General features: G+C 54.2%; 1 protein-coding gene across 1 annotated transcript in view; it reads left to right on the top strand.

The window, feature by feature from the left end:
• ESR2 (estrogen receptor 2) overlaps positions 1-15,276 on the top strand; it is a 53,837-nt gene extending 38,561 nt beyond the window's left edge. Inside the window, exons 7-8 of the mRNA XM_074998682.1 lie at positions 333-513; positions 15,105-15,276. Coding sequence (XP_074854783.1) covers positions 333-513; positions 15,105-15,276 — 353 coding nt within the window. The remainder of the gene's footprint in view (positions 1-332; positions 514-15,104) is intronic.
• The last annotated feature ends 226 nt before the right edge of the window (positions 15,277-15,502 follow it).

Below are 15,502 nucleotides of genomic sequence, written 5' to 3'. Positions count from 1 at the left end.
CTGCTGACCCCATCCCTGTGTAGATGTTTCAGCAGCAGGAGGGAGTTGTTGGAGCACCCACAAAATGGCTCTTACTTAAACAAAGGGCTAGACTAATCCATAGAGGATGCAAAGGTGATAAGTGAAGTGTAGCCAGAGTCAAGAAGCTGCCCCTAAATTTTTAATAAATATTAGAAACCAATTGTTATTAATGCAGTTGTAAGATAGGGATAGTTAAGTATGCAAATGGCATGACAGAATTGATGAGTATAAAAATTTCTATCAGAGATAAGGATCTAATGTAAAGCATTATAACAATTTTCTGAGGACTTGTATTTTTTCTCTTTGTTTAGGTATCTTTTCATTATCATCTGCAGAAGAAACAACTGAAAGCAGCAGGAAGCTACATCACTTACTTAATGCCATAATTGATGCTTTGGCGTGGGTTATTGCAAAGAGTGGCATTCCCTCCCAACAACAGACAACTCGCTTGGCTAACTTGTTGATGTTACTTTCTCATGTCAGGCATGCAAGGTATTGCAAAATTATGTAACTCTTTTGGATTTTACTATTTGTTGTTAGAGCAAAAACGTTTGATGATGCTCCTGAAATTTCCATGGAAAAATCACGGCATCATCCTTTGAGGGAGTCATTGTAAAATTAGTTTACGTTGATGGGATTAATTAAATAATATACTCAAGTCACTTTTTTGGCATGCGGCACCAGGCCCACTGATGGGAGGGGGTGGGGCAAAGGGAGCAACTGCATAGGGGGCCCCTTTGAAACGCCATGAGGGCATTGTTGTGCATGGCTGCTGAGGGCTGGGTGGGGAGCTCAGTGCTGTGCTCCGGATGGTGCTAAGGGCTGACTGTTCTTGGCCCACCCCTTCTAAACCAAAGCCCTGACCCTTCTGGGGGGTGGAGCCCTTGACTCTGGGCCTGCGGAGGCTGTCAGCCCCACTGTGCAGCACATTGTGTATCCCCCTGAAAGTGCATATCTTATATGTCATTATTTTAAATTATTCCTCAACATTTATCCCACAAAATTGTGCATCCTTTTCATTTCTTTTTAGTGCTTCACTTTTCACTTTTGATTTTTTACATTCTGTCTAAAAGGGCACTAATACGTCTCTTTCACAATCACTCTGAAATTTCCAGTACTGTTTGGTGGCTCAACAGGTCAAGTGTGCTTTGGCATTCATGTCTGACCTGGTGCTGGAAGTCTGATTTCTATTGCCCGTTCTTTTTTTTCAGAATCAAATATTCTGTTGCTGAGTGGTTTACAAAGTGTTGCCATGTGTAAATGCTTCCTGTTAAACAGCAGCTCCATCCCATGAGACACGACTGTATCTCCCTGGACTACTCAGTCTTCAGTCTGGGCTTTGTGTGGAATAAAGAATTCTTCTTTGAGTGCTTTTCTGTATGTCAGCCGCTTCCGGTGCACAAGTGCCCACTGTAATCACGATTAGAATCTTCTGGCCACCAGCCTCCATTAAGGCACACCTGCATCCCCTCTCGCTCCACCAGCCCAGAGCATAAAGAAAAAACAGCTGCTCTTCCGTTCCTCTTTAGCATCTGTGGCTGCAAATATGAGACTCAAAGGACAGTGTCCCTGGCTCTTGCATGTCTCCACTTGGATTTGTACATAGTACTCTGAGCATCGTTTAGGACTAGATAGGCAGTATAGGTTAGGTGAAAGCTTTTAAATTGTTTCTTCACTAGGTCTTCAGCTTCATGGTTGCTCAGGAATATTGTAGCTTTAAATATTGGTCATCACTTGAAGCAGCTTACTAAACAGTGCTCAAAATAGTTGTTCTTTCATTAGGGTGACCATCCATCCTTTCTGCCAGAAAGGTGTCCCGATTTATTTTTAAAAAGGGGCTGATTACTCAGTATTTGCATGCCACCACGCACTGGCACAGCTGCTGCCCATATCCCAGTGCCCCTAGGAGTAGGGCAGCCCGGGGAAAGTCCCCCAGGGTGGCAGCCCTTGGCAGCTGCAGCCCAGGAGCCACCCCCGCTCCTCACTGTCCCATATTCAGGACAGGGGGATATGGTCATCCTATCTTTCAGTGAGGGACATACCAGCGAGAATTGTGCTTTGACGTTAGTTTTTAAAATGGACAGTGAAAGTGAGGGATTCTCAAGTAAAAATTTTCCTCTTAGGTAAGGTCCTCTCTCTATCTTCTGCCAGGACTGCTTTCGACCAGGAAGGAAGGATCCTTTGGGCTTTAAACAGTCCTTCCTATAAAGTGCCCCACAGCTACTTCCCCAGCCTTAGCTTCTAGGGCTTCTGCTTCCTCATCCAAGTGTTCAGCTGCTGCTGTTGGTGTTATTCCCTCCTCCCACCATGAAAGGAGATCTCAGCACTCGCTCTCTAAAAAGCATAGAAGCGGGTCTCCATCCGAGCCTTGGTCTATACTAGGAGCTAGGAATATAATTTCCCTAGTTGTATACATCTCCTGGAAATAGTTTTCATGGAGCCAGCATGAGTATTAATAGCAGTATAGCCATGGAAGTACAGCTGTGGTGGCATGGCTGAGCTGTGCGGAGTTCATACCCACTGGTTTCAGGTGGGTTTGTACTCTGCCTAGCTAACCTATGCCTTCACCACCTCTGTCTGTGCAAGGGAAATTATATGGCTATCAAGCTAGCACGAATGTGTGTACACGAGCATGGGAATCATGCCCTCAGCTCATTGGGGAAACATAGCTCAGCTGGTTAGTGTGTGATGCTCATAATGCTCACGTGGTGGGTTCAAGCCCCTTGCTGGCTGTTTTACAGTATCAGCTGGTGGATGTGTCTGAGGGGAGGAGGAATAACTCAATGGTTAGCACATTGGCCTTAAAAACCCAGGATTGTGAGCTGAACCCTTGAGGGGGCCTTTGTAGGGGGAAGAAACTGTTGGGGATGATGATAGATCCTGCTGTGAGGGCAGGGGACTGATGTCCTCTCAAGGTTCCTTCCAGTTCTATGATTAGTATATCTATATATATTGTGGTAAACCTGGTGGTAGACCCTTACCTGGAAGCTTCTGGAGCTGTCTAGAAGGACAGTATACTGGGTCCTATTTGGGATCCATTAAAAAAAGGTCATGGCCTCAACAAAATGCGGGGGACAACTAAAGAAAAAACAGGGACAGGAGTGGAGGTCAAAGGTTTAGAACGAGGGAACCAGAAGGGGACACCGAGCAGAGAACCCTGGACAGCGCCCACTGTCCCTCGAAGGTGTCAAGAGAGCCAGTGGACGCCGCCCAAAGGAACTCTGCCCGAATTCGTGAGCAGAGAGAGGAGCGGAAATAGGCCCCACAGTCGCAGGCCTCCCCCCCCGCCAGCCTCCTCTCCTGAGTGTTATAAATGGCTACCTTGGCCATAGCCAGGAGGAGGCTGACGAGGAGGTCCTGCGACTTGGTGGGGCCACAGGTAGGGTGTGCAAGGATAAGAAGGTGCAGGGAGAAGTGCAGCCAGAACCTCAGCAAGAGGTTCTGGAGGAGCCGAAAGAGGGGCTGCAACCTGGTGCACTCAACGTAAATGTGCGCCAGGGTCTCCCTCATGCCGCAAAAGAAGCAAGTGTCTGGGAGGGGGGTGAACAGCACCAGGTACACGCCTGTGCTCACTGCCCCATGAAGAATTCTCCAGCTGATGTCCCCGGCGGGCCGCGGGACCAGGGTAGAATAAAGGCTGGCCCACCGGGGCTCCCCACCCTCCGAAGGTGGTAGAAGGTCCCGCCACTTGTGGTCTAGGTGGGACGTGAGGGTGGGGAAGTGGAGCGTGTGAAGTACGAGCATGTACAGATGACGTCAGGGCGCGGTTCGGAAGGGGACCGGCTGCAAGGCGTGCAGCCAGCTGGAGTGATGCAGGGGAGTGGGGCGGGAAGGCTCACGGAGCCAGGGGCCCACAGAGAGGTCCGGAGGGCCAAGAGTAAGAGGGGGACGGGGTGCACCCTCTCGCAGGACCCAGCATAGGTAGACGTGAGCAGTGGGTGGGAAGCCAGCCTTCACCTCCTCGAGTACGTGCCAGGGAGAGCCCCATGTGCTGGGCGAGCGCCAGGACCTCCATCCAGTCTCCCCTGTCATAGTCCAGGAGGTCTCTGACCCTGGTGATTCCACCGAGGACCAGCCTCCGGCACACTGCGGGGGACTCCGCCGCCTGCACACAGAGGTGGGGGTTGTGTAGCAGGGGCTCCGCGAGGAGGTCTTCCCCCACAGTGGCCCCTAAGGACCTGGAGACTGCGAGCAGCCACCAGGTGCGGAGGAGGTCCTGGTGGAAGGCCGGCAGCTTCGAGAGGTCTCACGGATGGCCTCTCAAAGGCAGATAAAGGAGCTGCCGGTCGTATCGGAGCCCTTGGAAGCGATGGAGGAAAGCGTGCGCCAGCGTGCTCCACGTTGGACTATCTGCACTATTGCTGTTGAGGAGTCCCTGCACGGCCCGGAGGTGGAAGACATGGGCCTGAGTGCGGAGGCAGGTCAGGCCCTGTCCTCTCTCCTCTCGGGGGAGATGGAGAACCCCTGCAGGGACCCAGTGCAGTCCTGGCCAGAAGAACTCCAGAAATACCTTCTGGAGGGAGGCCAGGAAACCCAGGGGTGGGACAAGGGTGCCGAGATGGTGCCAGAGCATGGACAGGACTAGTTGATTAAGCACCCATGCCCTCCCCCGTAGGGAGAGGCACTGGAGCAGCCCCGCCCACCTCCGCAACCGCTCAGCCACCCTGCCCTCTAAACCCTGCCAGTTTTCTGGTGAAAAGGGATGCGTGGCAAATAGGAAGATGCCCAGATAGGACAGCGGACCCGCGCTCCACCGAATGGCCTGAAGCGCGGGCGGGAGGCGGCCTGCCTGCCACCCAGCCCCAACCACCAGGCCAGAGCTCTTGACCCAGTTGACCCAGGCAGAGGAGGCCGCCGAGTAGATGGTTTGGCAGGCCTCCAACCGCACCAGGTCTCCTGGGTCCTGGACCACGAGGAGTACGTCATCGGCGTACGCCGACAGGACCAGCTGCAGCTCTGGCTCACGGAGCACCAACCCCGTCAACCTTCGCTGAAGGAGACAGAGGAAGGGCTCGATGGTCAGAGCATAGAGCTGGCCTGACAGCGGGCAGCCCTGACTCACCCCTCGCCTGAAGCTGACCAGAGTGGTCAGGGTCCAGTTGAGCTTGACCAGACACTCTGAGGCTGCGTACAGCACCTGGAGAAACCCAATGAAATGGGGTCTGAAGCCGAAGGCCCGCAGAGTGCCCAGGAGATACCCATGGTCCACCCTGTAGAACACCTTCTCCTGGTCCAAGGACAGGAGGGCGAATGACAGGCCATTCCTACACCTGAGCTCCAAGAGATCCTGGACCAGATAGAGGTTGTCGAAGATGGTACGGCCCGGGACGGCATAGATCTGATCACGTCCTGTAGCACAGATCCTAAGCGACGGGAGATGGCTGTGGCGATTATCTTGTAGTCCGTGCCGAGGAGTGAGATGGGACACCAGTTCCGAAGGTCCCGGGGGTCCCCCTTTTTGGGCAGCAGGGTGAGGACGGCCCGCCTGCACAACAGGGGGAGGACCCCGCTCTGCAAGGACTCGGCCCAGATGCTGAGCAGGTCTGGGCTGAGGACGTCCCAAAACATGCGGTAGAACTCCACGGTCAGCCCGTCCATGCCCGGGGATTTGTTGGTGGGCATGAGACGGAGGGCTTCTGAGAGCTTGGCCAGAGTGAGAGGAAGCTCCAGCTGGTCCCGGTCGCCCATGCTGACCGAAGGGAGTTGGTCCCAAAGCACTCTGCAGGCGTTGGCATCGGTCGGATCCAGGGAGAAAAGGGTGGCATAGAAGGTGCAAGCCCTCTTGCGCATCTCCGCCGGATCCATAAGAGGGGTGCCATCCTCCGCAAGGAGGCAGAGGATATATTTCTTGGCACCCCTCTTTTTCTCCAGGGCGTAGAAGAAGCGGGAGCGACGGTCCATCTCCTGAAGGAGCTGGATCCGCGACCTCACAAAGGCCCCCTGCGCCCGAAGGGCATCGAGGGCCTTGAGCTCGTCCCGCTTCTCCCGATATGTGCCGCAGAGGGGTGGCACCCCGGGGCTGGTGGTCAGGCACCTCTCCAGCTCAAGAACCTCCCGCTCCAGCTGTGCTATCAATGCATCCCACCGCTGGCTGGCCCCCCGGGTATAGTCGCAGCAGAAGAGCCGCGTGTGCACCTTTCCCGGATCCCACCACCGCCACGCCGAGGGAAAGGTGCACCGTTGCCTGCGCCAGGCCAGCCAGAACTCCCGGAAGGACGCCACGAAGCCCACATCCCCCAGCAGGCTATTATTAAAATGCCAGTAGGCCGACCCCTGCTTCCCCGGTGAAAGGGAAGCCTTCACGGCCACCAGGTGGTGGTCCAAGAAGGGGGCCGGCCGCACGCTGGAGGAGTGGGCCCGAGAAAGGTGTTGCCGCGTGATATAGATGTGGTCCAACAGAGAGTGTACAGATTTATGGCTCACCACTCAGACGTAGGTAAAGACGGTATCCTTGTCCGGGTGGTGGCTGCACCAGACGTCCACCAGGGAGCAATGGTAGATGAGCTCCCTGAGGACGTCCACAGCGGCCTGGCACTGCTCAGTCCCCGTACGGTCCTGTTCCTCGAGGATGCAATTGAAATCCCCGCCGAGGACCAGGCACTCACGAGGATCGATGGAGTCGAGGAAGGCCGCCGCCTGCTGGAAGAAGGATGTTCTCTTGGGGCTGGATTTCGGGGCGTAGACGTTGAGGAGGTGGAGGGGCAGCCCCTCTGTCCGTACCCAGAGATACAGCAGGCGGCCTGGCACAACTTCGATGCTGCCCAGCACCTCGGGCTGCAGGTCTGGGGAGAACAGGGTCGCTACCCCGGCCCAATGGGCTGAGAGGTGACTAAGATGGACCCCGTCTCCCCACTCCAGCCACCAACTGGCTTTGGTGGCCAGAGTAGTGTGGGTCTCCTGCAAGAAGGTGACCGGGTACTGCCCCCCCCCGGAGGAAGGAGAGCACTCAGCACCTGCGGAGACCCGACCCGCAGCCCCTGGCATTTAATGAGGCAAAGATGATCGGCGCCATTTGGAGGTCTGGGGAGGATCCTCACCGGAGGGAGCACCGACGGCCCCTGTGAGGCCACGCAGCAAGCCGTGACCGACACAGAAGGTAATTAAGGTGTCATGGAAGCTGTGGGCCCATTGGTAGGCCATGGTGTCCCTCCTCCTGGTCCCCCTGCCCTCTTTTAAAAGGGCCCTCATGGACTCTAGGATGGCGTGGAAGTCACCCCAGCGCTGGAGGGCGAGAGCGACCTTGTTCTTGGACCCACGGACGTCATCCAAGACCTGGTGTATCTCGCCTGCCAGCGCATGGGGTGCTGGGGTTTTGGGGTGCTGGGGATCCGTCAGCCCCGTTTTCTTGTGGGCCCTGCAGCCGGAAAAAAGGTCAAATCGGGGAGTGGGATCTAAGTTTGGGAGGGATGGGGGCAGCAGAGGGATAGCAGCCCCGGAGGTGCTGGGAGTGGGTGGTACGGCAAAGGCCTCCCAGGCGATCACAGCCTTGGGGGCAGACATGGGTGGACAAATGTTGAGGGGAGGGGTAGAGGGGGGAGGGTGGCGAGGATGAGGTTTGGAGGGGAAGGGTTTGAAGGGCGTGGAGGAGGAGCAGGGGGAGGAGGAAGGGGCGGGAGTGGTGGAAGAGGGGGAAGGGGAGGGCCTGGAGCGGGGAGGGTTACAGGTTTTTGGATGGGGCATTGATTGGAGAGGGGAGCAGGGGTGGGGGTAGAGAGGAGGGCCAGGGTGGGAGTAGGGCCTGGGATGGGAGTGGAGGGGATCTTGGGAGGGGGAGCTTCCATGGGTGGTGGAAGGGGAGTTGAGGTTAGGGGCAAGGTGCCCATGCACTCGGTGGCAGGCACTGACGGGGTGGCAGGAATGGTGGTAGGGTCTTCGGATCCAAGAGGGGAGGGAGGGAGGGAGGGCATAATGGGAACACCAGTTCTCCCGGGCCGCCCGGGGGCTGGCCAACACCCACCGGGAGGTTGTCCCCAATTGAGAGGGGGGCCGCCCCCCGCGACGTCCCGCAGCAGGGAAGGGGGGCAGTTAAAGGGGTGCTAGTGGACAGGGAGAGGGGGAGCAAGTGGGGTGGGGAGTAGAGGGACAGCCTGCAGGCCTCCAATAGAAGGCCGTCCGTGTCAAGGGCCGCTGGGGTGAGACCCAGGGCCTCGACCTCCTGCGAGAGGAGGGCAAGGCCGAGGCTTACCTCCTCCGGATGCTCCACGGGGCAAGCTGGGCAGCGGCCGGAGGGATGTCGGAGGAGGGCGAGGGGACGATGGAGGCAGTCTCTGTTTTTTGAGGCTCCGGGGCAGAAGGGGTGGTGTCCTTTATGGCCACCGCAGTGACTCTGGCCACCCCTGGCAGACGGTCGGTGGCCAGGGGTTCGGTGGGTGGGCTGGGGCTGGTAGCTCTTTTTGGTGCTTTGCGGGGCACACCCGCCCCGTCCTCCGACAGGGTGGGGTGCCAGGCGTGCGCACTTCCTTTCTTCCTTTTTCCCCCTACCAGCACCCAGTCTTCCGAGGAGGGGGGCTGGGTGGCAGAGGAGGAAGGGCCAGGGGACTGAGGCAGCAAGGGGGGAGCGAGGAAAGGAGGGGCCAGGACAGCAGGGGGAGGGGACGGCCCACCCTGGGGTGCGCCCTGCCCAGGTTCTGCTGCCGGCCCTGCCTCCCTCTCCTTTGCGGGCCCGGCTCTTGTGCCCACTCGGCCGCTGGTGCCCGCGTCTTCCTGCCCAGCACCATGCGGCTGGGCACCCTCCGACGCCCCAGCAGCGATGGATCCATCCGGGACGAGAGGAGGAGGGGCGGTGCCAGGGCCTGTCACGGTCGGGGCGCTGCCGGTCTCGTGGCTGGTATCCCCCAGGTCAGAGGAGGTCCTGGGCTCCTCTTCGCGCCAGGCCAGGGGGCAATCCCTCCGGACGTGCTCTACTGCCCAGCACACGAAACACCGGGCCTCCCCCAGGGTGTAAAAGACCCGGTACTGGGCCCCTTGATAGGGCACCAGTACAGCCCCCTCCTGGGCTACCCCGCCCTGTGCTGCCACCAGCGAGAGTTGTACCCGAGCCTGCTGGCGGAAAGAAAGCACATGCCGAAGGGCGGGGTCCTTGCAGCCTAGGGGGAGGGAGCTCAGGACTGACAGAGGCCGGCCCAGGGTGGCAAGGAAAGGCAGAAGGGCGGAGTTGGGGAGGAAGGGCGGGACGGAGGAGAACACCACCCGCACGCCCAGGTCTTCCAGCGGCTCCAGGGGCACGTGCACGCCCCCTACCGCCAAGCCCCTCTCCACCGCCTCCTGGGCGGTGGCCTCCGAAGCCAGGAAGAAGACAATCTTCCTGAACATCCGAGAGGCCACCACCACGGCTGCGGGCCCCACCACCCGTGCCAACGCCCACATGTGGGTTTCTACGTGGGGCGAGGCAGCCACCAGGAGGCAGCAGACTCCGTGCCTCCTGGTGAGCGTGGGGAAGGGGCCGCGACTGTCTGGGGTGGTAGTCCTGGTGGAGGCGGAGGGAGCAGGGTGCGAGGCAGCAGCCGCCACCTGGGCGTATGACCTGGGGGCCGAAGAATCGGAGCCCCCAGGCGCAGTGGTGGGAACAGGGGGGCAGGGAGAGGGGGGAGCTGCGCCAGATGTTGCAGCCGCTGGGGTAAGAGCCCTCGCCACGGGAGGTTTGGCCTTCCAGGCAGGGCTCTTGCCTTTCTTTTTCCCTTGACCCTTCCTACCCTTTTGGGGGGGTTGGGTTTGGGGCGGGGTCACTGGAGGACGCCGTGGCAGGGGCCCCAGAGCCTATGCCCGCACCCTCGGCCAACAAGATGGCAAGGACCCCGGCGGCCCTGTACAAGGAGGCCACCATTTCAGAGGTGGAAGGGGTGCATCACCAGATGGCCCCCCGGTGGTTGTAGAGGCCATGGTGAGGGGTGCAAGGGCAAGGGAATTTATTGGGGTGGGGCACTTTAAGAAAGACCGGGGGAGGGGAGGAGAAGGGAGGGAGGAAGTGGCTACCTCTCCCCCACTGGCCAAGCTGAGGACCTGGTCAGGTGGGGGTGGGGCAGGAGGAGAGAGGGAGGTGCAAGGGGGCCACAACTCCCAGCACAGGGTGGTAAGTGGCTCCTGCAACTGCATTGGGATATGTGTGTGTGGGGAGGTGAGTGAGTGGAAGGGGAGGGGCTCAGGCACCTAACAGAGGAAGGGGGGGAGTGTGGGCACAAGGGGGGGGCAAAGCCAACCAAAGGAGAGAGGGGTTGGGGGAAGAGTGTGCCCACGGGTGCCTGAGGGTGGGCCCACAGCAGCCACCGCAGAGCCCCACAGGAGCAGGAGGGAGCAGATGATTAGGGTGGGGCCCAGATGGAGAGGGCCCCGGCAGCAGCTGGGTGTGGAAGGGGTGGGGTGGTAAAGGAGGCGGTGGCTGCAGGGGTGGGGCAGGGACCACACCCTCACACCCCACCCCCAACTATGCAGCCACCCCTCTGGAGCCCCGGTGGGGAGGGGCCCCACCCAAACTCACCACTCCAAGCTGTGAAGGGAAGCCCAGCCGCCGCCCAAGAAAGCCCCTTACCTCCTCCAGAGCAGTGAGGATGCACCGGCCAGTGGATGGAAAGGTGGGCCCAAGTAGAGGGCCAGCAGAGTCCCCCCCCCCCCCCCCCCAGAAGATGGAAGGAGGGGGAGTACCGCCCTCCCCGCCAAGAGGCAGGGCAGCAGGAGTCCCCTCCCCCACACCACCCATGCAGCAGGTCCAGAAGAAACTAGCTGGGTGGGGTGGGGTGGGAGGGAGAAGAAAGCAGCCTGCCTAAGGCAGGGAAGAGCAGCTGGCCCAGAAGGGGGGCCAAAAGACAGCCCCAGGGGGGCCTGAAGCAGCCAAAGGCTGCCCACCCCCCAGCACCTCACCTCCCAACCGTGGGGCTCCCCAAATGGGATCCCCGCGGCAGCCCTGCAGGCTAGAGGACAGAGCATTTCTGTTCCCTGTCTAGACCCCGACCTTCATTGATCAGATGGGCCCTGTGCTCCCTATAAAAGGCTCCCCATCTGGTAGCGGGGGGAAGGTTTTGGGAGCTGCACCAGAGGAGCAGAGGGAAAAGGTACCACAGGGAAGTGGTGGGCGAAGTGGCCCAGGGTGAGGCTACTACTTTGGGGCAGGGGTAAAGGTCCTGCTGGTTGCCTCTTGTTCTCATAGGGACTCTGGGCTGGAGTCCAGGGTAGAGGTTGGGTTTGGACTCCCCCCACCCTTCCCCTGAGGGATCACTTTACTGGAGCAGGTGTGGGCCTGCAAGGGGACTGGTATTATTTTTCCTGTACTGGTCCTGCCTATGGGGAGGATGGCTTGCTAGGCAGAGACCCCTGCCTTTGGAAGGGCCTGAGCAAAAGGGGGGCCTCCGTGAGTCTCTGAGGCAGCACAGATCCACCAGGAAGCGCAGGGACCCACAGAGGCTGACAAGGGACTTTGTCACACTATGTAAAGCCTAAATTGCCTGAGAAACAAAAGAAAGGCCACTTTCCATTTTTAAAAAAAAAAAAAAAAAAAAAAAGGCAGCTTGAGCTCTGAGCCTGGTCCCTCTGTCACCTGTAAGACCTTGAAGATAGTCTTTTGTTACCAGCTAAAAACAATTCTATCGCTGACTTAGGTCTGGACTCTATGGTACCACTTGTAGATTTGCGTTACTGTTAAGGGGGATCTCATCCCTAAAACTGATGCGTCCAGTATCAGTTACACATTGGTACTGCCACCCCAACGACACCCACATTATATATAGTTTCCTCTTGGCACCAATATTCGAACTCATATCATCTTCATTGCCAGAAGAGGGTGTGCCATCCTTTCCATCTCATGACTGCAGGGTGTTTCAAGGCCTTCCTTGCAGAATGGCAGATGTGCTGGAGCTTCCCATATAGACAGGCTAGGAAAAGGCCCATGAATTATTGGATATTTTACCTTTGCATGAAAGACTCAAGCATAAAATGAAGGCCTATCAGTGAAGACCTTTTAGAACCTGTTCAGCTACTCTGCCAACATTCTGCATCCATATATACAACTTCAAAAAAGGCAGATAGAAGACACTGACACCCCTTTGTGAAACGTGAGTGCATCCATTCACTTCCTTCAGAAGGTTCTTCCGGAGTTTCAGCAGCTCAGGAGACAATAATAGTTTTATTAGATACTGTGGACTAGAGTGATGGCAAGAGCCATTACTATGCTTCTTGCATCCTCTCCGCAATCTTCTGGAATTCTCAAGTACAGAATACAGCCAGGAAACTCTTCTTTGAAATAAATTAATTTTATATTACTAAACTGATTATGCATTAAATTCTTTAAAAGATCGTTGAGAGCTTTGAGAACTGAACATTCCTTAACCTAAAAGACAACACATCTCGACATCAAATGTATTATGGGGAAACGTCTGTATTTTCATACTATCAGCCTTATCAAAGCCCAGCTCAACTACCTGGAAAGAGGCAGAACGTATCCTTCTTCCGCTAGTACTGCCGTTGTCTTCCAAATAGTTTGAAAGTCACTTTGTGAGCTGTCAGAAACCACTCATAAAGTGGCTACTTCCCTTCTGCATGTGGAAATTGGGAAGACGCACTGCCAGTACATGTTCGTCTTTCAGCTTGCTCACAATCACAAGCATATTTATAAAATGTTTGGCTGTAGTAGCAGCACCTCTAAGAAGGCAGGCATTTTAGTATGCATGTATCTTGACAACTGGCTAATTTAGGGAAGTTTTCCTCAGCAAGTCACCCATGGCATACATCACATTCTACTGCAGTTCTCTATTTTGAGACTCTATCAACAGACAACTGTGACTCAAAACCTGGAAGTTCTAGACTCCACCTCATTGAGGGTATAATCTACCAAGAAGCAGATTTGACAATATATATTTCTCTTTGTAAATCAATTACAGGAAAGCCCTCACATATCAGCAAAAATATGTGTACAATTGCTAGTGTGATATGGGGGTAAAATAACAACAGGAATTGTGGAAATGGCAGATGTGGTTAATGACATCTTTGTTTAGGTTTTTCACCAAGATGTTTGCAAACATAGTGAATGTCAGTGAAAATGAGGAAGGATCAGAGGCTGAAACAGGAAAACAGGTTAAAAATTACTTACACAAATTAGATGCCTTCAGGTCAGTAGGACCTGATGAAATGCACCCTAAAATACTCGAGATGGCTGAAAAAATATCTGAACTATTATCTTTGAAAAGTCATGGAAGACAGGAGAGATTCCCGAAGAGTAGAAAAGAGCGAATATGATGCCAATCTATAAAGGGGAAATAAGGACAACCCAGGGAATTACAGACCAGTCATCTTAACTTCTGTACCAGGAAGATAATGGAGCAAGTAATTAAGTGATCAATTTGCAAACATCTAGATTAGGAGATAAATAACAGTCAGCATGAATCTGTCAAAAATAAATGGTGTCAGCTCAACCGTCTAGCTTTCTTGGATGGGTAACACCTTGTGGATAGGGAGGCAGTGGTAGAAGTGGTATTTCTGGACTTCAGTAAAGCTTGTGATACTGTCTTGCATGAGCTGCTCATAAACAAAGTAGGGAAATGCAACCTAGATGGAGCTACTCTAAGGTGGGTGCAAAACTGGTTGGAAGACCATTCCCAATTCCCTTATAAATGGTTCATAGTCACCCTGGACAGGTATAACAAGTGGAATCCTACAGAGATCAGTTCTGGGTCTGTTCAATATCTCCATCAGTGATTTAGATAATGGCATAAAGAGTACACTTATGAAGTTTTGGCTGTTACCAAACTGGGATGGGTTTCAAGTGCTTTGGAAGATAGAATTAAACCTCAAAATGATTTGGCTAAAAATGTTCTTCTTAACCTCTGAGGATGGAGCAAGAAGCAATGGGTTGAAATTGCTGCAAGGGCGGTTTAGGGTGGACATTAGGAAAAACTTCTTAACTCTCAGACAGGGGTAAGCACTAAAATAAATTGACAAGGATGTTGTGAAATCTATCATTGCAGGTTAGAAAAAACACTTGTCAGGGATGAGGCCTGCCAGGAGGGTAGGGGACTGAGCTAAATGACCTCTTGATTTCCCTTCCAGTGCTTTTGTGCATATATGAGACTCAATTTTCCAGACTCTGCTTTTATTGTTTATTAGGATGGCACCATCCAATAAACGTAGATGCAGTCTTTCAGATTCCCCAAAACACACTGTTGTCCTGAAGTGGGTAAAGAACCCAGAAAAAGCCTGCAAGGATGTTTCTCTTTCTCCAATGCTCCCTACCTAGTCTTTAGTGATGGATGCTTACACTTTGGGATGGGTAGGCTCATCTGGAAACACATGGCACTCAGAGCATGTAATCGAAAGCGGAGTCTTGCTTCCACATTAACATATTGGAAGTCAGAGTAATCCAAATAACATGCACTCCGTTATTTCCTTAGATGCAGGCAAAGAGCATCTGATTAATGACTAACAATGACAGCTATTTTTTTAGATAAACAAGGAGGAGCCAGATCTGCTCCTCTGTGTCAGGAACATAACATCCCAGGGACCTGGTGCATAAGCAATCAGGTAACATTTTCAGCCTTTCACCTGCCATGGTCTGATGCTTTGGGGTTCATCCAGGCCAGGAAGGGATTCAGCCACCAGCCGTGCAGCTTTGGGTACCTCAAATGCTATGTTGCTGTGGTTCACAGTCCTAGCACCAACACCCAGCAAAGAACCATGAAGATCTCACCCTGGCTTCTACCAGCAAGTTTCTCTTTGCAGGGGGAACCTCAGCAATCCTTCCAGCTCAGCATTCTCAACAAAAGTACTTTTTTTTTTTCCAGCCACTCTCAGTGTAACCCTCAGGAAACCTAGTCCTCCAAGGAGGCAGTACAGAGCATTCTTACCTTAACTGGGGTTAAACTCCTGCTTTTATGTTAAGCACTCATGAGGCTGAAGATGGTTAAGGCTGTTGCAATTTTGCAACTATGAATAAAAAAGAGGAACATTGTTGACTTCTGAGCTAGGAGAGACAGACAGAGCGAGAGAGAGAGAGAGAGAGAGAGAGAGTGTGTGCGCGCGCGCCTCTCAGCCCTAAAATCCGCTTGACTTAAATGCATTTTAACCATTTCAGAGTGTTGATCTAATGCTGTTTTTATTCACAGTAACAAAGGTATGGAGCACCTTCTGAGCATGAAGTGTAAAAATGTGGTCCCAGTCTATGACTTGCTACTGGAGATGTTGAATGCTCATACACTTAGAGGTCAAAGAAAGTCTGCAGTTACAGATTCTGAATTTAGGCCAGCAGAACAAACTGATAATAGAAGCAGTACATGAAATACGGCAGCACAGTAACTTTATAATTACCTGGAAGATCAAGTGTGTAAGACAGTGTAAAGCAAAACACCATTATTCAGAGTCATGGCAAACTTGATATGGCTCATGAATTTAGACGACCTTTTTGTTTGTTTGTGACCTTTCTCTTAATATGTGAACTGTTTCTTCGTGCATGGTTCACAACACATTAAAGGTTGACCTGACTGCTTAGTCATTTTCATTTAAT

This window comes from Carettochelys insculpta, chromosome 6 (genome assembly GCF_033958435.1).
Source record: "Carettochelys insculpta isolate YL-2023 chromosome 6, ASM3395843v1, whole genome shotgun sequence".
NCBI classification, from domain to species: domain Eukaryota; kingdom Metazoa; phylum Chordata; order Testudines; family Carettochelyidae; genus Carettochelys; species Carettochelys insculpta.
This window is presented reverse-complemented; position numbering and strand designations above follow the sequence as displayed.